Source organism: Phaseolus vulgaris, chromosome 6 (assembly GCF_000499845.2).
Source record: "Phaseolus vulgaris cultivar G19833 chromosome 6, P. vulgaris v2.0, whole genome shotgun sequence".
In the NCBI taxonomy this organism is placed as follows: Eukaryota; Viridiplantae; Streptophyta; class Magnoliopsida; order Fabales; family Fabaceae; genus Phaseolus; species Phaseolus vulgaris.
The window spans coordinates 23,352,472-23,375,666 of record NC_023754.2 but is presented as its reverse complement, the minus strand read 5'-3'; the positions used below and the strand labels follow the sequence as shown (position 1 = coordinate 23,375,666).

General features: G+C 29.3%; 2 protein-coding genes across 3 annotated transcripts; one reads left to right on the top strand and one right to left on the bottom strand.

Annotated features, from left to right (window-relative positions):
- Nucleotides 1-4,323: 4,323 nt before the first annotated feature.
- Nucleotides 4,324-10,645, top strand: LOC137832009 (dihydroceramide fatty acyl 2-hydroxylase FAH1-like). Of its 2 annotated transcripts, none has more exons than XM_068639957.1 (7): nucleotides 4,324-4,498; nucleotides 5,455-5,512; nucleotides 5,663-5,755; nucleotides 9,036-9,232; nucleotides 9,393-9,498; nucleotides 10,072-10,218; nucleotides 10,313-10,645. In XM_068639957.1, exons 2-7 carry the CDS (start codon nucleotides 5,462-5,464, stop codon nucleotides 10,430-10,432), a joined length of 714 nt encoding a protein of 237 aa, XP_068496058.1. In that variant the 5' UTR covers nucleotides 4,324-4,498; nucleotides 5,455-5,461; the 3' UTR covers nucleotides 10,433-10,645. The 2 variants fall into 2 exon arrangements, with proteins under 2 accessions (XP_068496058.1, XP_068496057.1); XM_068639956.1 differs by having other exon boundaries at nucleotides 4,328-4,459.
- Nucleotides 10,646-12,293: 1,648 nt separating this feature from the next.
- LOC137832006 (monolignol oxidoreductase AtBBE-like 13) lies at nucleotides 12,294-14,380 on the bottom strand. Its single transcript, XM_068639954.1, has one exon. The coding sequence runs from the start codon at nucleotides 14,182-14,184 to the stop codon at nucleotides 12,502-12,504; it is 1,683 nt and encodes a 560-aa protein (XP_068496055.1). The 5' UTR covers nucleotides 14,185-14,380; the 3' UTR covers nucleotides 12,294-12,501.
- Between the last annotated feature and the right edge of the window lie 8,815 nt (nucleotides 14,381-23,195).

The window sequence follows — 23,195 nt, the reverse complement described above, 5'->3', positions numbered from 1 at the left end:
TTGAATAGCTTAAGTATCTTGAATAGCTTAGACATGTATTTATCTATTTAAAAAAATATTTTTAAAATATATTAATATATTCTGAATTATATTATTTAATATATTTTTTTAATGTACAATCCAAAATATATTAATACATTTATAATTAAATATTTTAGTATGTATTTTTCGATATTAAATATATATTTTTTATTAAGATAATAATATATTTTTAGATTGTAACTCATTTTTTGAATATATATATATATATATATATTTGGATATACATTTAAAAATAAAAAATATATATTTGAAGATATACAATTTAAAATATAAAATTAAAATATATTTTAATCATGCAAATTAAAATACAAATTTTAAAAAAATTATGTTGGTGCAGTTTAAATTTATAGGGTGCAGAATGCATAGCCCCGACTTAAAGGAAACTTATTATGGGCCGCTTGCAAAATTCCAGCCCATTTACTTAGAACTAAATCATATAATAAGCAGTCTATTGTTAAGCGAATCTTATGCTAGAAAGAAATTATGTTTAACTTAATTACTGAACCTAGTCTACCATTTTAGTAAATTATAAAATATATATATATATATATACGTAGCTATTATTCTCTATATACATTTTTTTTAAAATATATTTTCGATGTAGGTAATTCAACTTGTTTTAAATGAAAGTAATTATAGAACATTATTCACTTGATTCCATGTAAAATAAAAAATAGACTAAAGAATTACATCAAATAACAAATTAGTAAGAAATACATCAAATAACCAAAAAAAGTGCATAAAACGCGCAAATAATTTATTTTGATGAATAAAGTGAGAAGAAATGCATCAAATAACATAACACCGCTGTTAAAATATTAATTGAGGTACGTATTAAAAAACACACAATTTTAATTATGCTTTTCACAAATAAATTCGGTAAAGAGTAGGTTTTGAATTATCATTATTATTTTAATATCTGACATTCAGGTCACTTTATTTCAAGCTTTTAAATTAAAAATAATTATTTTAATCTTCTAGAGTTACTCTCTTAAATTTTTGTTTTCTATTTTTTTTTTCTGAAATATTCTTTTACCAATAAACCATTTCCAGTGTTTGTTCTTAGATACCATATTGAATTTGAGGTTTAGATTTTATAAACAGAAGGTTCATATAGAAGCATGAGAATAGGAAAATATAAGCCGTAGGAATAAAAATATTATTTAAATATGTAGCTATATTAATTCTATAAGTTGTAAGAAAATAAAATAAAATAGTTATAAAAATATAAATCTTATGAAATCTCATCATTCAAGCAAGGTTTGTAAAATGATCTTAAAATTAACATAATATGATAGTGAGAGTAAAATAAAATCTCTTGAAAAGTTCATATAATGCATTTGTATTGGAACACTCTTATGTGTTTTGGTTTTCAAATTAAAATAAACTATCTAATATTCTAACTTCATTTCTTTTCTAATTTGATCCCAAAAGATGACACAATAACAAATGTTGGAAAGTGGGTTGTGAAAGTTTAAAACTCTTAAATTTTAATTTGTAATTTATAATTGACATTTTTTACCATACCAACTAAAACAAATCCTTTCGAAACATGCAACACATGATATGAAGCCAAAACTTAAAACCAATATGAAAGAAACAAAATGGATCCCAAACTTAATAATAAACATGTTTTGAGAAGACGAAGTGTACTTAGACCATATATAGTCTCCATTTTATTTTTTTCCTACATCTCAAAAGTCAAAACTATAATTTTAAATTTTACAATATGTAATTCTTTTAGTGGGGTGCTTCTTTTATAGTGTAATTTAGAACTGAATTTGTTATAACTAGTGTTACCGATACAATTGTTTAAATCATTTTAAAAATTGAAAAAAAAAGTCATTAAAAAGTTAAGGAACATCAACACGTAAGGAACCTTCACCTTCAATGTTACTTTTTGTCAAATTTGTTTAAATTAAGAATTCACAAATAAAAACAGAAATTGAACCTTCATCCTTGAAGACCCTGTCTTGTAAAAGTTATAACACCATAAAAACTGCACATCAAGACTTAATTTTAATGCTTCTAGATACCTAGAAGAACAAACACTTGTTTATATAGTTTTGAAAGAGCTGACAAATTTTAAAGTCTAGAGTTGAAGGATGTAATTGAAGAGGTTCATAAGTCAAATGAGCTTGAAATTTAATTGAATATAACAAATATTATATATAGTATAGATAAATGAAATATGTGTTTTTAATGTGTACTACTTAAGAAGTCAAAAAAAAAAAAAGTTTTTATAAAAAAAAACATTAGGAATACATGCAACACACATAATAAACAAATATTTTTATTTTTTAGCAAGATATATCATATAAAACAAGTCTTGTTTTAATTAAGTTGATATTCCTTCATAATAATGGTCTCTTTACACAATTAACAAGTGGCACATCATAATTTATAGATAAGGAATCAAATCTATGCTTCCTAATAATCTAACACATAAAGAAAGAATTGACACACTTTAATTTTAACATGTTGAGTCGATTCACAAGTGTATTAGATTTTTAGAATTCCAAATTTTTTAATCCAAATTGAGTTTGTGTCCTTTATCGCAGGAAACGTCATCTTTTATGTATTTAGAGAAGACAATAATCTCTCTATATAAGCGCACACGATAAATGAGTAATCTATACATATTCATAAAAAATTCTAATAACAAACTAAGTAAAAACATATTATACCAATGAAATAGTTCTTTATAAAAAAATTTATTAAATTAGCCAACTTATCAACAAACACATTTCCTTAACGAAAAATATGAGTAACCTTAAACCTGACTTTCTCACAGTAATTAAGACAAGTATTCCATCGATTCCGAAGCATCTACAAAACATTAGTCCTAGCAGTAAACGCAGCACAAATCAAGCACATTCAAGTCAGACATTAGTAAATCTCATATTTTGAACTTACTCCGTAACATCATCTTATTCTTTTGTCTCTCATTTTTTTTATTAAACCAATTTAAATAAATAACGTCTTCAAATTTATAATATTTTTTAAAAAATAATTGTTGTTTATATAAAATATCTATTTGTTAAGGAATGATTTGTGTCCAAAAAATCTAACTAGCCCTTTAATGATTTTTTTTTGTATTTTTTACTTCTATTTTTACTTAGTTATTCGTTTAATTTGTAATACTAAGATTATGAATAAATTATCTTTTCTTTATATTTTATTTTAAAAATGTTTTGAATGTTAAACTATTAAATTTAATATCCAATCCTATATTTAAACATTATTATTTCTAAACGGGAAATGTATTGGTAGTTATTTTTTTACTTGAGAGATGATTTTACATCAATGATATAATAGTTGAATAACTTTTGGTTATGTTGTGTAAAACTTTGTGAATTTTCAATTGTAAATATAGAATTAAACTAAATAGAAGACAAATACTAAATGTTGTAATTTGCCTATAAGAGAAACTATATGAAAAGAAACTTATATTAAAAACATACCCATATTATGTAATATTTTAATTTATTCAAGTGCCATTCAATCTCTTATTCTATTTTTGTCTATCTAACTTTCAATGCCACCTACTTCTCTTATTAGTTTTTAACATTTATTAGCCATTTAACGTGTTTTAAACATTTTAAATACTGTTACTCACATATTCTCAATTTTAAATGTTTGTATTATTTTTTAAGAACTTTTCAAAAATTTGTTTATAATTTTGAAAATAGACATAGACATATAATTTTGAAAATATAAATTTAATAATAAGAATAAAGAAAAGCATAGAAACTAGAATTTAATTTACCCAACATTATTATTAAGTTTTGCGAATCTGTAGAAAAGGTTTTTATTCCGAACTAGTTGCAAGCAACTTCGAAATATGTCACGCTATCACATTAACGTGTCGAGATTCGACTGGTCCCACCAAAAAGACCAATAACGTCTTCGAAACAGACTAAGATATTCTACAGTTACATTTTAAACCGCACAAATGTTAACCACTTCAAACTTTAATGTTTAATATTAAAACAAAAAATGAGATTTACATTTAAAAATTATCCACCGTCGATCTATAATTGCATTGCATGAAGTTCAGTGAATGACTGCAGGGATTTAAATCCGAATCGGTGCACTTTAGTCTCAAATTCGTATTCCTTGACTCCAATAAAAAATCGCCATGTCATCCAAATACAGTACAACTGTTTAATCCTGTGGTGAGCCTGCCCGCAGGTGATCCTGCCACAGTGCCAGGCTGTGACGAGCTAGAATCCAACGCGAAGAGAGATATTCGTTGATGCCTTTGAAAATGAACGGTTAAGATTCCCTCTCGCACACTTCCTAAACTCGTAATAACACAACGCGCCTTCTTCTCCTTCCCTAGCCCTTTCCATTGCTCTACGTGGAGAAGGGTACGTTGCGGTGCTGCGTGCATACAGCGTTCCTCTCCGGTTAGGTTCGATTCCGATCTCACCGCATTGTCTTCTGCTTCTAGGTTTGTTTTCTCGATTCACGTTGGTTTCTGGATCTGGAGTTGATTTAATGGTTTCGTTTCAGCATTGCTAAGTAAATGCGTATTTTTAGAGTTATCGTGTGCTATTTGCTAGATATGAATTTCAAGTGTGCTTGGTTATGTTTATAATGCCTTTTGAGGTTTCCGTCGCTTGAATTTGCTACTCAATTGGATTCATACTTTCGTAGATACATGTTAATTTGTTGGCATTGTTAATGTCTGCTGATTATTGTTCAATTCCGCTTTGTATTGTACAAAACGTGGCAGTTTTGGAAATTTGCCTTTGTTCTACGGCTATCCGCGTATATTTTGGGAAATGATAATTGTTGGGGAATGTAAAATGTTTATTACTTTTTTTTACTTCTTGTTTTTTCTTGTTTTAGTTCGTAGAATATAAATCTTGGCTGTATTTGTGCATGTGAAATTATTGCTTATTTTTTCTTTGACGTTGATGCTCCGTTGTTTTGCATGATCCTAGTTGGCTGAAAACGACGCTGGTCGTTTCTGGTAGCTATAGGGGTGTTGTATGGGTCTTTTTTATTTTATAAAAGAAGGTGCGGCTTATCATTGTGTTGATAGTTTGCAGCGTGAAATAGTCATTAGAGAAACGACCACGCAAGCTTTGGCCTGAAGCAATGATAACTAGAACCTTTGTGCAATATAAGTCTACAAGACTGTGACCAATTAAGGCTATTAAAAACGAATTGTATCTTTGTTCTTTTTGGCAACTCGCCTTCCTAGCTTGTTCCCTACTATAAAGGTTAAAATCAATGTCGTCAGGAAGGCAAAAAAATCAATACTTACGAAGTTTCCTGACCCCATATGACCTGTTGTGAGCGGTGCATGTTATGGTTTTATACACGACGTTGTTGTTTTTTTATCATTAAACTTACACCCATTTAGGTCTTAACATTTTTCATTTTGGTCTTTGAACTCAGTTCCAGGATGGTTGTGCAGAACTTTGAAGTTGATTTGAACAAGGCCCTTGTTTTCCAGGTAAAGGCAAAACCCCTTCTAGTCTTCTTTCAAACGTGTTCTCCATACTCCGTCTTCGACTAGTTTTCAGTTTTCATATAGGCCCTGTTTGTGTTTATGTATACCAAGTAATCTCCTGTTGAATCTTGCTGAATTCTCCATGTTTTAAAGGTGGGACATCTTGGGGAAGCTTATGAAGAGTGGGTGCACCAGCCCATTGTTTGCAAGGAAGGCCCTCGTTTCTTTGAAAATGAAATTCTGGAGGTATGCCACTTAACTACAGACAAAACTACAACAGCCAAGCCTGGCCTTACAAAGAGAGTTTGGCTAGATTGACTAATTGATGCCATTGACTTTATCTAAAACCAAGGTTGTAGTAAAACAATTTAGAGCAAGGTTCTTTTCAATTGTTTCTCCTAGCTACCCTTCCTTTTTAATTTGACCATCTTCCACTTCATGTTCCTTTTGTCACGAATCTTCAATTGATTTTCTTCTTTCATGATTAAATTTTATCGGGTGAGTTTCAGTCATCTTGTTATGAGTAGTTGCTAATCTGAGTTTCTTGGTGACTATCCACTCTTAATCTTGTTTTTCATTTCTTTTATGTCTACTTTTCAGCTCATTCATTCACCTCAACATTCCCATCACTTGAGTTATGTTTTACTTTTGTTAATGCTTAATGCTCTACATTTACTAGCATGACAATTGCTGTTTTCATAGTTTTTTCGACATTGATTGTTGTGAAACTATAGGAATGAGAGAGACATTAAGCATAAACCATTTATTGTATAATAGCGATCAATTTTACCATCAGTTCTTGTTTTAAGAATCTACAACCACTAACAATTGATTTGCCAACTGGAAGAGGAATCAACTCCCAACTACCACTACTTTGAAGGGCACCTATATCATTAATCATATCTTGTTGCCACAATACTTCACTTGGAGACTCATGAATAGGAATAGAAGATAATGAGAACAAACAAGTAAATGTATGGTGGAAAGTTGATGATAACTAAGTTTGTATAGTGGGAAGAAAGGCTATGGGTAGATCGTGTGCTTTTTCTAATAGGAATAGCCCATTCATTTTCAGAGGAGACCGGACCCAGTATGGGAGACAGTGTTGAGGAAGGATCAGACATGACCTCCACTATATCATTATCCATCGAAGATTGTTTGGTTCCGTAGTGAGATTTCAATACGTCGTAAACAATGTTGATACACATGAAGAGGTGTCGGGGAAGCATCTCGAGGTATTCTTTGGTGGTGATGAAGGAAGATCGATATTGTGGGAAAGTAATTACATATGTCATAAGTAGAAGGAACATTTGTATAGTATAGAACATACTCAAAGAAAGAGATGTTGATAGACACTAAATATCGGTTAAGATAAGGAGAGAAACATGAATACCTTTTTTGAGAATGATGATGTCATATAAAGGCACATTTGAACACAACCAATTAAGAATTTTATCTTGACTAGGTGTGAGGTTATGTACCAAAAACATGTGGAGGAAAACTACATGGATAGGAATGAGGAAAAAGGATGGTGAAATACTTGATAATTAAGGAAAGATGATTTTCGGTTAATGAGATAATATGCAGTAATAGACAACATCCCACCAAAAACAGTGAGGAAGATGACTATGAAGTATTCGAGTAGTTTCAATAAGATGTTTGTTTTGTGTTGTGTTTGACTACATTTTGTTGAATAGTATGAGAAGACAAAATTTGATTAATAATACCATTAGATGCCATGAACAACTGAAATTGGTGAGATGGATAATCACGGACATTGTCACTACGAAGGATATACCAAATTGAGTTTTGATTGCATTAAAAAAAATTGAATCGTAGAAATACTTTGATCGATTCTCCATTAACCAAATCCAAGTACATATAGAGTAATTATCAATAAAGGTAAACATATTTAAAATCAGAAGGAGTAACCGTACGGGAATGACTCCAGATATCAAAGTGAACTAAAAAAAGGAAGTGATGAAACTTGTTTATTATGACTATAATGAAAATATTGTCGAATATGTTTTTCTAACTACATCACACATACTTTAAACTAGTCAAATGAACTTGACACCATCTTCTGCACTTTTGTCCACTCGAGATATCATAATTGTGCTTCATCAGAGATACCGTCAATGCACATACTGATGGTGATGGAGAGAACAAGTGAAGGCCATGTGACTCACATTTAATGTTAATTATACTGCCTATATGTGATCCTGCATCGTACATTATTTTAGTAAAGGTAAAGGTCATGAGATTGGATCAATCGAGTGACAGTAATTAGTGGAGTAGTTAGGGGCATAAAGAATGAGAGTCACCAAGAAGGAATGTGAGGGGTTGGGTACAACCAACACTGTAAGTTTGTGTTTGTGAAATCATTGTCATCAACAATTATAAATGGCAAAAATACGGTAGAAGTAAAGGGGGAGAAAAGAGAGTGGTTACTGGATATATGATCGGTTGTACCAAAGTCAAAGACTGAAGGTCCAAGAAAAGGAGATTGAGAATAGGTATGAGTGAGGTGTGAATAATGGATTTAATAACATTACATAATTGAGCATTAATCTTTATTCATTTTTCCTGTTATTCTGTTGGAACGGATTCAATATTGTAGCGAGATAAGATTCGTAATCCAACCCACTTAACCATAATATGATTTTGTGGAGGCCCAAGTTGAATAGTTAAACCTGTTCATCTTCTCAATACTAACATTAAGATTAGAAAAAATGGGAGGATTTGTTCTGGATGTTGATGAGGGCGCCTGGAAGACATTGTTTCGTTGGAGTATGGAAAAAGATACTAAAATAACCTAAGAAGAGAGAAAAGTAGATCAGACCACTAAACGAACTTTGATGGAGCAGCCACCATGTGTTTAGTGTGCATGGAGGAGCGACTTGGGCAGAAGGCCACAGGTGTTGTCACACGTGCCATCACGCTTCAGTTGGAATTGCGGTGGAACAGGAGACAAGATGCCTGTGTTTGGTGGATCGTTGGATAGAGGCATGACGCGATCCCGACCCTGTGTCCGTTGGAGCAAATGGTGGTCGCGTGAAACTTGTTGGAAAACTCGCTGACACCTGAAGAAAGGTTTGCAAAATACAAAATAATTCTCCAGACAATAGGTCCACTGAACCAACGCGATTTTTGAACCTAGCTCTAGATACTTTGTTAAATTATATAGGAAAGACATGGAGCTAAAACTGTGAGTTTATGAGACAACATGAATTACTTTGTAGTGAAAAAACGAAATCTATATAATTAATAAAAATGATTTAGTATTCTCTAACGATAAAGATATAATCAGATGAAATAAAAGTATTCCTCATAATATATATATATCTATAATCCATATTATATTTTTTTATTAGATAGATCTGCTACATATTTCTATAACTATAATTATAACAATTGTGATTATGATATCTCTTTCAATTCTCTTCCGGTTCAGGATTTAAAATTTATGTTCTGGTAATGTATTGAAAATTTTCATGTGATCTTGAGTTGTTACTACTTGGAACAGTTCTTGACGCGCACAGTCTGGTGGGCAATACCAGTCATTTGGCTGCCAGTTGTTTGCTACTTTGTGTATAGCTCAGTACTAATGGGTCTCAGTTGTCCTCATTTGGCTCTAATGGTGGTTGCTGGCATTTTTGTTTGGACATTCCTTGAATACTCATTGCACCGTTTTCTTTTTCACATCAAAACAAAGACCTACTGGTTAGATCACTTTCTTTGCCTTTCCTTTCCTTAGTGTGAAATAACATTTTAATTTTTGCTTGTAATTGTGTTTAACTATATCTATTTTGATTTTTTTTTGTTAGAATAACACTAAAAGTTTATTTTCTTTTTATTTTGGGGGTATTGAATGCTGCTTTAGGGGAAATACCTTGCATTATCTACTCCATGGCTGCCACCATAAGCACCCCATGGATGGCTTGAGACTCGTTTTCCCCCCTGCTGCAACTGCTATATTATTGATGCCGGTATCTCTTCTCTGACATACTATTTAAATCATTTTCCCATACTTATTTGGTTGGAAGGGAATTGTGGGATTTAAATTTTCAGCCAAAGTTTTACATTTTGTCATGCGTGCTTCCCATAATTGAAAAGACCAAAAGAGTACCTTTCATATTTTTTCTTGTTTCCCATGCTATCTAAATCTCTCTTTTAAGTAGTTAAGTGTGACATTGATTTTTTCTTGTATAAACTGGTCAAATACTATTGATGAATTAGTTGTAGACAACTGTATATCTCTATATATTGTTACTGTTACGCTATATGTCATATTGAATGTAATAGTTTTGATGGAAAATCACCAATAAGACAAACATTAGATTAAGTGAAACTGTTTCAGGTATGAGAGGGAAATACAAGAGATGTTGATTGGATTTTCGTTATGTTTGAATATATCTTTTAATAGTGCAGCGACGTTTATAACTTTATTTTATGATAGTAATTTCAGATATGTCAATATTCAATGTTGCTAAACATATTTTCTGCCCATATGGTTCAAGGTTTCATGAAGTGATGTTATTGTTTTTGTATGCTGTGTCCAGTTCTGGAACGTAGTGAAGCTCATGGCAACCCCTTCAACAGCGCCTGCTTTATTTGGTGGCGGTTTATTGGGTTATGTAATGTATGATTGCACCCATTATTACTTGCACCATGGTCAGCCAAAGACTGAAGTACCCCGAAATCTCAAGGTTAAAAGATGACGATTGCTTCAAGATGCATTGCTTTGATATAATCATCTTGTTTTTTCAAGTTAAATAAACATTTTTTTTGTTTTTTCTGCAGAAATATCACTTGAATCATCACTTTCGGATCCAGGATAAAGGCTTTGGAATCACTTCATCACTATGGGATAAAGTTTTTGGAACACTTCCTCCGTCAAAAATGGATGTCAAAAGTATGTAAATTACTGTCAAGGATAGCATATATTCGTTAAATAATAGCAAATTCCGGAAATCTTGCTTTTATTTATCTTAATTTATTTGACCCCACAATCATTGATGTTTTTTGGGTGTATCGTTTGTCAATTTTGTGGTGTCAGTTCTAGAAGTAAACATCTTGTATAAATTGATTTCTTGTATCAGATTGATTTATGATGGAAAGTTCCTTTCTGCTGTAGATATCTATTGCCATAGTGTTAGCTTTGAGATTTAAGCCCTAAGGTTGACTATTAGTGTTTTATACCATGAAAGTATTACAGATTGTATAATTTCATATTCACAAACAAAATAAAAAAAATACACAACAAAATAGTGTAAAACAAAGAACTTATCTCAACCTTCACCAACATCAACAACCTCAATAAACCAACATCACTACAAAAGAAACAAGCCACGCATATAACAAAAACCTTAACATTTATGGAATTATAAAAATATATGGAGTTGGGAGAAACATTGGAGGTGCAGGGAGAAGCCGCCTACATTTCATGCTATCGTGATGTTGATGGAAGCCCAATCATGCCAATGGGCCTACACCTCTTTCTAATCACTTTTAAAGCTTTACGCACATATTTCATATATAAACACTTCAAATGAGTTGAGTCTGCACAATATAACACTTTTTTAGATTTTGTAATAATAGTAAATAAAATACATCTAACTTTTCCATGAAAATAAACACATATTTTGGACTCATCATAAACAAATTTCTTTCCCTTATATTCATGATCAACCTCTTTTATTTATTTATTTATTATCTTCTAAAATAGTTTGAAGTTTTCTTGATTCTTCAACACATAGAGTAACAATTCATCTCTTAAACTTTTTGTAACTTTATTTGATTATTTCTTAGGAAAAATATTATTCTTCTTTTGAAAGCTTTTCTTTCTCTTTAAAGAATTATTTTCTTTAATAATATTTTGTTTAAACCTTTATATGCCTTTGAAAGCATGAAAGAGTTTTGAAAGAAGTTATTCATAAACTTTTTGTACGGAAAGAAAATCATTAAAATATTTCTTTTTGTTCTGAAAAACTTTGATTTAACATACTAAAGTTAACATATAACTTGTTTGCTTTCTTTTTTTCTCACTGAAGAAGCATCTCTATATGGTCTCATGTTGATATGATTTTTTTTAGTTCTTCTTTTTGTTCTTATTTAACTTTGAGAATTTAAGTGGTATCACATCATGCTCTCTTTTAATATATATAAAATATATCTAGTAATCCTTTAAACTTTCGTCTCATTTTGTTCATTTAAGCATTGTCCACCTTTAAAAGTTTGGATAAAGATTCTTTGCTAGTTTTTATATTTCTTCTTTACTTTTTTATGAAGTTTTATCTTGAAAGATTTTATAATGTCCAATAACTAGAGAAATAGTTTTTAATATTTATAATTTCCTTGCTTAACATTTTAGGTAGACTTTGTCCCTGTAATGAATTAAAGAGGTCTCATAATTTCTTTTATACTGTGTATATGCTTATTTTAGCATTCTTGTTGTTGTTATACAAAAAATGCAAGTTGAAACATTACTAGCTTTCATATTGTAAACGTTAACCAAATGTAAAATTTATAAATAACATTAAAAAATTATAAGTAAAATACAATTTTTGAGAGTTTATAAACATATTGTACTCTTAAGGATATGATTACTCTGATATAATCTAGATTGATTATGCGTGACTAAATATAACCCAGAATCGAGTAAGAAATCTTGCCTTTGAAACTTTTTTTTTCTTCTTTTTATCCCTTAATTTATAGAGTAATATTGCAGTTATTTTGAGTAGAGTGGATTTTGGATTCTTAGAAGTTACAGGACTCTTGCTAGTGAGACGGCACTTGTTACTTGCAATATTGTCAGACGCACAACTACATAGATGGCAATGATTAAGCACTTGAACAGTGTTTTACAACATTAGAATGACCAAAAACACAACAAAATCCAAATGTATCCTTTATTCATCTAAATTAGCTAATGAACCACATAACAAATATATAGAAACCAGTCCAATGACTCCCTCCACCAAGACAGTGCCTCATTCCCAGGTCTTGCTTTTTTTGTCTTTTAACTTCATACTTGAAACTGGAAGTGGTGGAATACTCTGCTCATGCCGGAACACATCATCAGGATCCACTTTGGTCTTTATTTTTACCAACCTGTTGAAATTATCCTTGAAATACATATTGCCCCAAGAAGTTGCCTGTATGTAACTTGTGTAGTTCTTCTTGTTCATTCCCAAATCAAGATCTCTGTAGTTCACATATGCCTCCCTTGGGAACTTAGACACATAAGGAGTCATGTAGTTGTAAAGCTTCCTAATCCAGTCTATATGCTTTGTGGCATTCTTATCCCCATCTTGCCAAAGAGATAAGTACTGGATTTTGTAAAGTGTTCCATTCCTGTGAGGAAAGGGAATGTCAGACTCTGAAAATTTGCTCATCATTCCACCATATGGGTTCCAAATCATCAAGGGACTGTCTTCTTCCAGCAATCTTTGCCAGAGTCCCTGAAGCCCGGTTTCTGGTATTGGTTCTCTCACAAAATCTGACTTGGCTTTGAAGTAGTTCTTGAATGTTGACTTACCTTGAAGCAAAACTTCAGGGGGAGTGTCGTTAGGATAACCAGCAATATAGAGCACAGACTTGATCCAACTAGTTTCAAGGCAATCTTTTCTTGTCAAACCCAATTCAGGAAAGTTTTCCTTCATCACTTGGAGGAGTCTGTCTGCCCCACCAAGGAATTGAGCATTGTAAGATGTTGTGATGGTTCTCTCAGTTTTGTTCCCAACAGTTGCTGGTTGAATGATGACTCTGATGAAGAGATCCTCATCAATATAGGGTGCCACTTCCTGCCATCTATGAACAATCTTTGTTGCATCTTGCTCTAGGCTCCTTGTAACTGTAAAAACTGTCACATTTTCTGGCACAGGAACCAGCTTTATCTTCCACCAGAGAAGGATGCCAAAGCTTGCTCCTCCACCTCCTCTAATTGCCCAAAATAGGTCTTCCCCCATGGCTTCCCTATCAAGGATTTGGCCATTTGCATCAACTAGTTTTGCATCTAGGACATTATCAGCTCCAAGACCATACTTTCTCATCATGGATCCATATGCACCTCCCGTGATGTGCCCTCCAACACCTAGACTTGTGCAAAGGCCTGCAGGGAAACCATGAACTGAACTTTTCTCATATATTCTGTAATAGACTTCTCCAATAGTGGCACCAGCTTGAATCCAAGCACTGTTGTCTTTTATATCAACATTTATGGCACGAAGCTTGGACAAATCAACAATTATGAAAGGGGCCTCAACTTCGGAAACATACGAGAGTCCTTCATAGTCATGGCCACCACTACGAATTCTGAGATGAATACCAAGTTTCTTTGAGCAAGTCACTGCCACTTGGACATGTGAATCAGTCAAGGGTGTGAATATAAGCTCTGGTTTTGGCGCTGAAGGCACCAAATACCTTAGGTTCTGTGCAGAGGATTCGAGGATGTTGGTAAATGAAGCATTTTTTGGAGTGTAAATTGAGGCATAAAATGGAGCTGCTTTGTCTGAATAGAAGCTGAGACATTGGGCAAAGTTTTCATCAAGTGAAGCAGAAGCTGCTAATGAAACTGATAATAGGAGGACTAAAATTGCCAAGTGTGAGCTTGGTGACAACATGGTTTTGTGTTCTTCTGAGGTTTGTGTTTTTGTGCTTAAGGAGGCTATCATAAATGTTATATTTATACGACCATAATGAACTACGGTCACAAATGTGTTATACTATAGTTTACGTATAATTGAGCTAAGAAAAACGTCACAATGCAGATGAAGAGTGTTGGCATTATCTTGTAATTAATGTTCTATTCTTAATCATGACAGTGTGGAACATGAGCTTTCTGATATATCTTTGATTGCAAGAACATCGACCACTTTCACATTTAACATAATCCGAAAGGACTTCCCTATGCTTCATAGTTGCTAAAAAGAATGGTATAAGCAAAGCAACAGTCTTCAATGGCCCCACTACTTTCGAAATATTTTTTAATAACTAGAGATAAGTTTGTCTGCATTCTTGCAGCATTTTGTGATCATGCAACAACTAAAGAAAATTCTGCATAATTTTTTAATAAGATTCTGCATATTTCATAATACTCAATTCATTTCATGGCTCGTATCAAATTCACATTTTACTTACTCAGTGCTACACGCAAAGTATAATGGCACACTAAAGTTTTGTAACATGTTTTTGCCAAGCATAGATAAGGTAAGCAGAAGAAATTTCCTTTGTCAAAAGGGGTTGTGTAGAATTCTAGTTTTCAAATTAAAGAGTAATCTTTGTAATTATGTATAAACTTTCAGGGGTGAGCGTAATTTATAATTTTGGGGGTATAAGAATATTTTTGGGTTGATTAAATATTTTGATATTAAAAGTAGTTTTTGTATTTTGATAATGAGGTAAGAAAAAGAAGAAATGAAAGCTTAAAGAAAGAGGAAGTGAGGAAAATGAAAGAAAGTGAGAGGTTCATCTTCCTTTACGATTGGGGATAGATAGCATGCGCAACACACTAATTCTGCATAACATATTCTCAATTTGATGAAAAGCGTAACATTAATATTTTATATTTTTGGTAATGCTTCTCAAAATAAAATAAAAATTTTGTGGGTGTCATATCATACCTAATCGTATCATACTTAATATTTAAAAGTTTATTTGGTGGGCGGGTTAATATAGTAACCCGCAAATCCTAATCAGCATCCTGTTAAAACCATCACAATACCAGATATTCTCACTGTTTGAATATACACCCAAATCAAAAAATTAATTTTGTTTTTCCTCAATGTGTTTTCTTTATCTATAGTTTTTTTCAATAAAATATTTGAACTTCACTACTCTGATAACTGCATTTTTATTAAAAGGATTCAATATATTTTTCGCTTATAACTTTAAATTAATTTTTTTATAGTATAAATTTTAAATTTTTAAATATTATTATAATAAAAAAATTATTAAAATAATTACCTATTAATGTTTTTCTAAATAATATTAAATGTGAATTATACTATAGTATTATAAATTATAACATTTATATTAAATATTAGGTGATAAGTTAATATGAAATATTTTAACATTGTTCACACTGAAAATTTGTTTGTCACATAATTTTTTTTTTGACTGACAAAGATTTATTTTAAAAGTTTTTTTTATTACAAATACCTAAGATCTAAAGTTTGGACTAAGAATGAAAATAAATTATACACAAAAGTATAAAGACGAAAAATATATTTAACCATTTATTAGAAGGTGTCTGTTTCAAATAATTCATCTTGATATAATGTATTTAGCATTTACGAAAAACTCTTAAGAGATATAAAAGAAAAATGTCTTTTCCATTTTACAATGAATACTACAAGAAAATTATGAAATAGAAATCAATTTTAGAAAAAAAAATAATTAGTTGTCATTGTGATTAAACTAGAAACCATTTTAGAGACTAAAAATAATTTTAGCTTGTTAAGTAGTTTTTGAATTGGTATCTAGTTAGCTACAAAGTTTTTAACTACAAATTATTTAGATTATAAATTTGATTATTGAATAAATTATACTAATCCTCTTTAGAGTTTTGTAACTTACACATGCACTTTTACTTTTGGTGTTATATACACTCATATTCATATGTCCATGAACATTTGAAACTTCATGTACCATTTAAAAAATATTGTTAAAATTTTTATATTGATTCAAAATAAAAATATTTTAATTAAATTAGATTTAAAGTTGACTTAAAATTTATTCTAATAAATTATAATTTATTGAACTTATCAAATTATTTAATATTCTCATAAATATACATATACAGTCTCATATACAAATTTATTTTATCTCTAAAATTTGAGCATGTGAACATTATATTAAAGTCAAATATGAATATCATATAAAAAAGAACTATATTCTGGCAAATGGACCACGAAGGAATTTTGAATTATGAGTGGATGATATCGTGACACTGAATTGAGTAGTGGATTATGTTCTAATAGGAACACACCAACTCTCTCAAGTGCGACTATATACCATGCATAAGAAATGTACAGTTTGATAGGAACTTCCAATTAATTGGAAGAATGTGAACACCACTTGGTCTACATCATAGGATCTAATTTCATATTATAAATGCTACAAAAATATTTGAAACTTTCTTAGGTAAGTTTCATTCTTTTTATTTTTATAAAAATTATTAGTGAGAAGGACAAATATGAGTTGTGAATAAAAATGGAGTCTAGAATTTAAAAGATTTGAATATAAGATAAATTCGTGAACATGGAGATAATTTAATATGTTTCTTTTTAAATATTTATAATTAGTTAATATTTAATATTAAATTTTAATCTTTTAAATTCAATAACTAAATTACATTATATCTTCCCTTTCCCATTATATTTTTTATAATTAGGTTTAATTACCTTTTTCGTCCCTATATTTATAGCCAATAGTCAATTTGGTACAGTGGTTTTTAAAAAATTCAATTTGGTCCCTAAGTTTTTTAAAATGTATTCAAAATGGTCCTTTTTGTTAAATATCACCAAACGACGTTAAGTAGTGCTGATGTGGCAGACACGTGTAAGTTACGTGCTTACATTACTTTAGTGAATACTGAATTAGGGTTTAGGTTATTCAAATTGGGGATTTCGAATTTCTGATTTAGGGTTTCTAATACGAGGATTGCTCCTCTGGTTGGATTCTGTGGTGCGCTTCCCTGCTTCGATTCCATTCGGAGGTGTGCTTCCCTCATTCGATTCTGTGGTGGACCACAAATAACAAACAAATTACAAACCAAACCTTCACTTAAATGTTGGATCACACATCACAAAATTATGTCAGAGACCAAATGTTGGACCACACATAAAAAAATGTTGCACATGGTGGACCCTACATCATAAACAACCTGTATATGTTCTCTAAAAGTAATAAAAAACAGAACATAACCACTCTGAAACTAAGTCAAAAATTACTAACCTTATAAAGGAACAACCACAAAACGACACCACGGTCTGTATCGCAATCGCTGCCCGTTCACCATCTCTGGACCGCACCACATAATCATTCCTCCAAATCGACCATGGGAACGCAGCTCACCATCGTAACTCACGATCGCACCACAGAATCGAATGAGGGGAGCACACCTCCGAATGTAATCGAAGCAGGGAAGCGCACCACATAATCCAACCAGGGGAGCAATCCTCGTATCAGAAACCCTAAACTCAGAAATTCGAAATCCCCAATTTGAATAACCTAAACCCTAATTCAGTATTCACCAAAGTAATGTAAGCACAATCCACGTAACTTACACGTGTCTGCCACATAAGCTCCACTTAACGCCGTTTGGTGATATTTAACAGAAAGGACCATTTTGAATACATTTTAAAAAACTTAGGGACCAAATTGATTTTTTTTAAAATCCACTCTACCAAATTGACTATTAGCTATAAATATAGGAACGAAAAAGGTAATTAAACCTTATAATTACTAGTATTTAATATGTTTCATCAATGTAGGTTTGATTAAGGGTAGGTTTGATTTAAAAAAAACATATTTAATACTATCAATTAGGCAAGTGATTTTTCTTAATTGGTTAGATATACTCAATTCTAAGAAATTATAAATATACGGTATCATTATAATTTGAATTATTAACACTTATAAAATAATTTTAAACTATTAATTGTAATTGATTAATTTAATATGTAAAGATAATAACTCTTTTAACTTATCTAATTAAAGATAATAATTAATTAAATTATTAAAAATATTTATATAATTAAACGTTTTTTTAATATATGTATATATATATATATTAAAATACAAGATTATACAAAAAAAAATCAAATTAAAAAAAGAAAACTAACTCTAAAAATGTTGTGAGTAAATCTTACATTCAATTCAGAGCGAAAGTCAAAACCCAACAAAATTGAAAATGTTTTTGTAAATACTCGGTGTCCATTGACACTAAAAATAAAAAATATAACTATGAAAGTTACAAAAATGAAATAAAGAAAAAAAAAAGTTTGATCTTCAACAAGCTTTTTTTTCATAGAAGTGATCATTGTGTAATAAAAGGTTTATGACTTTATGCATTGTTACTGAATTATTTTTAATTGTTCTGGTTAAGATTTTTTTTAGAAGTGATAGAATATATTAGTGTGTTCTGTTTTAACTACGTTCACTAATAGAAGAAACTTAAAATATAAAATGACACAATTGCATGTAACGTTCCTCATTTACGGAAGTTACTACTTCATCTTGTAATGATGGAAAAAACTGTTGTGATTTCTTTCGCTGCTTTCCAAATGAACAAACACAAAGGACATTTTTTTTAATGTTTGTGAATGGGTTTTAACTATTTAATATTGTTTTTATCGACAACTATTTAATATTATATTAACTCTTAAAAGTTGTGACTTTTGATGCTGAGAATCAATGGATTTAACGGAGTATGTTAAATAATGATACAAATAGTAAAAATATTCAAATATAACTTAGGGGATAAAAGATGGTTTTTTTAACAAAAACTTGTATTACGAAATGGACTTTAAGTCTAACTCAACCCCATAAAATCGGTTCATAAGATTGAGGTTTGCACCCACTTATATACAATGAAAGACTCTAATCTCTAGTCGATGTGGGATCTCCAACAACTTGGGATAAAAGATAAATCAAGCAAAACAAGTTAAATACCATTTTCCTAATGTAAAAAAAATCAAGTTGGTAGAACTATAGTAATTAAAGAATGTAAATAGATAATTAAAAAATGAAGAAAATTTATTTTGATTGGTACCAATTTACATATAATTTAAGTACTTGAAAACATTTATAAAAGGGAATAGATTTCTACTTACACTCTTTGGAATATCTCAATCTTAGAGAACGTGCTAGATATCCACACTATATATAGGAAAATAATAATTATAGACAACAGGCTACAATCAAAATAATAATAGAATTATTAAAATATCATTTTAAATATTAATTATTTTATAAAATTTATATTATTATAATAGTATAAAAATATTATTATATATGTTCTAATATGTAGGAGTTTACAACAATTCACACACCTTATTCAAAACAGTTATTAAGAAAATGGGAAACGGAGGTTAGATTTTATTTTTTCATTTGAGTATATTATATAGTATATATATTTAGAATAAGGAGTTGTTTAATAATTTGTTAGTTACAAAAAGTTTATTTTTTGTTTCGTTCATATCTCTATGTCATGCTTTTTTTTTTAATTCAAGAAACAATTAATATGCAAAAATATGGAACAACTATATTTGTAGTGTTCATACAAATACTTGTTTAACAAATTAAACGCACCTTAACAAATATTTGAGCCTCCCTATTGGCAAATGCTCCCTGTACCCAATCATTTTTAACCTGCACCCAACATATTTTTTTAATTTCCAAAAATGCCCTTAATTCCGGAAATAAAAATCCAGAATTGAAAATAATATATTCCAGAAAAATAAATCCGGAAGTAATTATTGAGTTTTGGAAATAAAAATCTGGAAACCAAAATTAAAATTCTATTTTGAACAAAAAAATCCAGAATTGAAAAATAATACATTCCGAAAAAAAAATCCAGAAAAGAAATAATTGTGTTTCAGAAATAAAAATCCGGAAACAAAAATAAAAAATCAATTCCGGATAAAAAAATCCGTAATATAAAATTTCGTTCTGGAAAAAAATATCCAAAACACATATTTCGAAATTTTTTTTTAAGGACAGTTTCGTCTTTTCCGCTAAGATCGGGTGCAGTGATATGGTGCAGGAAGCAATTGCCCTCCCTATTTAAGAGATACCAAGCCCAATAGGCCCAACAATTCCCTATAATTTAAATCAAAGTATTTAAAATCAAAGTTTTCCTGCCAGTGCATATAAAGTTTGAAGGATATAAATATTAAAGAAAATTTTCAGTTATGAAGTATTTAAAACATACAAAAGCTTAATACAAAAATACAACTAGTTATCTCCTACCAAAATTTAGATCTTGATACCAAGCTAACAGTGCTCACACTAAATTCCCACTATAAAGTTAAAACTAAAAAATAAATTAAACATATAATTTAGTTAACGTTATTCAGGTTTAATCAGGCATATTGTAAAATCTAACTTTAAAAAATAAATATTTTTATAATTAGAGTCGCTGATATCAATATTTATTTCATCATCTAAATGGAAATAAAAAACATTATTTTTATCTCCTTATTTTTTAATTTTAAAAATTAAATATATTATATAATTAGAGTTTATCAAATCAACACTAACTCTTTATATATATATATATATATATATTCTAGAATAAACTTTGTCAACATTAATTCATAAATTTTAAAAATTTAATATATTTTCCAATTTAAGTTAATCAATGCTAACTTATTCCCGTCTTTTTTTTTTCAATTTCTAGAGATTTTTTTTATTTTTATATCCTTTGATGTTTTCCTTTTCATATTAAATGATCAAATAATTAATAGAAGTAAATACCAAGATTTTTACTATCAAATTTAGAAACTAAATAATTGGTAGTTAAAGTTATTAATTAGATACCAATTTAAAAACTATTTAACAATAATAGAAACTAATTTAGAAATAAAATTTCTGTTTAGTTTCTAAATTGGTCTCTAATTTAGTTACTATTACAACTAATTATTTTGGTATCTAAAAATTGGTCTCTATTTCATGATTTTCTTGTAGTGATAGTTTCTTTTTTTACTTTTTATTAATAAAAATATATTTAATTTCAATTATAGTTATTTTAAAAGTTAAAAAATAAAAATTGAAAATAAAATATTCCTTTTATTTTCAATACTTTTCATTAAAAAAAAATGTGTTTTACAAGATAGTAAAATACAAAGTCACTTATAAATTTAAATATTTTTAATTCACTACTAAAAAATTTAGTCTATTAAATTTATTTTTTTATTTTTTCAATCGATTCTTGGTTGCTTGATTTTGTGTCATATGGTTACTACTTGTATCGTCATTGCTTACGTATCTGTACATAAAAATAAATAAAAAATAGTAAGTGTTTATTTTTAATTGTGTTTTAATTGAAAAAAAAACTGTTTTATTAAATGTTTAAAATATTTCTGTTTTTAATTAAATTCGTACGTTAATTGGAGTAATGTGATCGTTTTACAAGTTTAAACATTAAAAAAAATTAAAATTATGAAATTTTAATTATTTTTATAACAAATTAATATTATTTTATTTTATAAATTAAATATTAAAACAAAAATCAAATCAAAGTCATGATTTTTTTTGTGAATTTTAAGTCTTTTAATCATACTAATAAGTTTTTAATCACTAATTTACTTTTTTATTTTACGTTTAATTTCGTTTATATTTTTTTTTATAAAAATCTTCATTTTAAAAAAAAAAAAGCAATACTAAGGCAATTAAACTATTTTAAAGTATTCACGGCTGAAAAACTCCAAATAAATTATTGAAAATAATAGATATTATTTTTTCTTCGAAATAAAGAAAAAGATACGAAAGGAGTTAATTATAATAACTATTTTTCAAACATTCAATTTAAGTAAAAATTATTGAACATTTTAGATTACATTTCTTTACTGAATTTTAAATCACAAGTTAAATATAATAGAAGAGTCAACAATACTTAAACCATTTTTAATGAATAAAAAAAAAATCAATTGATACAAAAGAAAATAGAAAAAAAAAAACAAATACACAAATCTTTGTTTAAACGGAAAAAGAAAAGTAGGATATATTTATATGATAAGTCAAAATTCTAGTTTATTAACTTTTATAAACATTTCGATAATTATATTTTAAGAAATTCACTAAACAATAAAGGGGAAGTTCACCTTCTATAATACATGAATCTAGAAGGAAGAGATGGATGAATTAGAAACACAAACCTATTAATTTTTTTGTTCTGGAACTTTAATTTTTACTTGGTTAGATAGTGTTCTTTCCCATAAAAGGTTACATAATTAAAGAGAAAAAGAAACCCACCATTAGTTATACTACTTCGCATTTTCTTTTTACCTTTTAGGACATAAAAACCCATGCCATTTAACACTGCACCTTCTTCATTCAGAGGAAACTAATGCAAGAAATTTAGGATACACTATGCTTTCAAGACTTTTACAAAAGTCAACATTTTTATTATACAAGAATAGATATAATAATATAATATTACCCTTTACGTTATTTTATTTGTTGAAACTTAGTACTCTTGTACCAGAAAAGAACAACTCCTTTTACTTTTCTATGTAATGTGCAATTTGTCAACCAAGATAAGTCACAATTCTTGTAAGATAGTATCATTCAACAACCCAAGAAACAAAATACCCAATCATGCATTCCTAATTAGTAACGTAATATGCTCTTGTCGATTCCTTATACTTTTTATTAATTCAAAAAGAAAATATTGAATAAAAGGTAAATGTGTTTATTATTTTAAAAATATAAACATATATAATAATTACTATACAAATAAAATAGGATTATTGACCAAAAAAGTACAAATAGAAGGGTTTAGAATTACTTATTTCTATGTGCTGCCAGCAGTTACCAAACAAAAGATCTAGTTGCTTACGGCTCTATAATAAGTGAAATTGACTACATATGGTTCTAAATGCATTAACGCAAAGTACAAGTGGCTCTCTATCTCATATTTTTATGGGATAATTCAATGCCCAATTTAGCGTTGACCAAT

Coding starts and splice junctions, on each gene's coding strand:
- LOC137832009 (XM_068639957.1), top strand. CDS start 5,462: ATGGTTGTGCAGAACTTTGAAGTTGATTTGAACAAGGCCCTTGTTTTC. Junction 9,233..9,392: donor ATCAAAACAAAGACCTACTG/GTTAGATCACTT, acceptor ATGCTGCTTTAG/GGGAAATACCTTGCATTATC. Junction 9,499..10,071: donor CTGCTATATTATTGATGCCG/GTATCTCTTCTC, acceptor TGCTGTGTCCAG/TTCTGGAACGTAGTGAAGCT.
- LOC137832006 (XM_068639954.1), bottom strand. CDS start 14,184: ATGATAGCCTCCTTAAGCACAAAAACACAAACCTCAGAAGAACACAAA.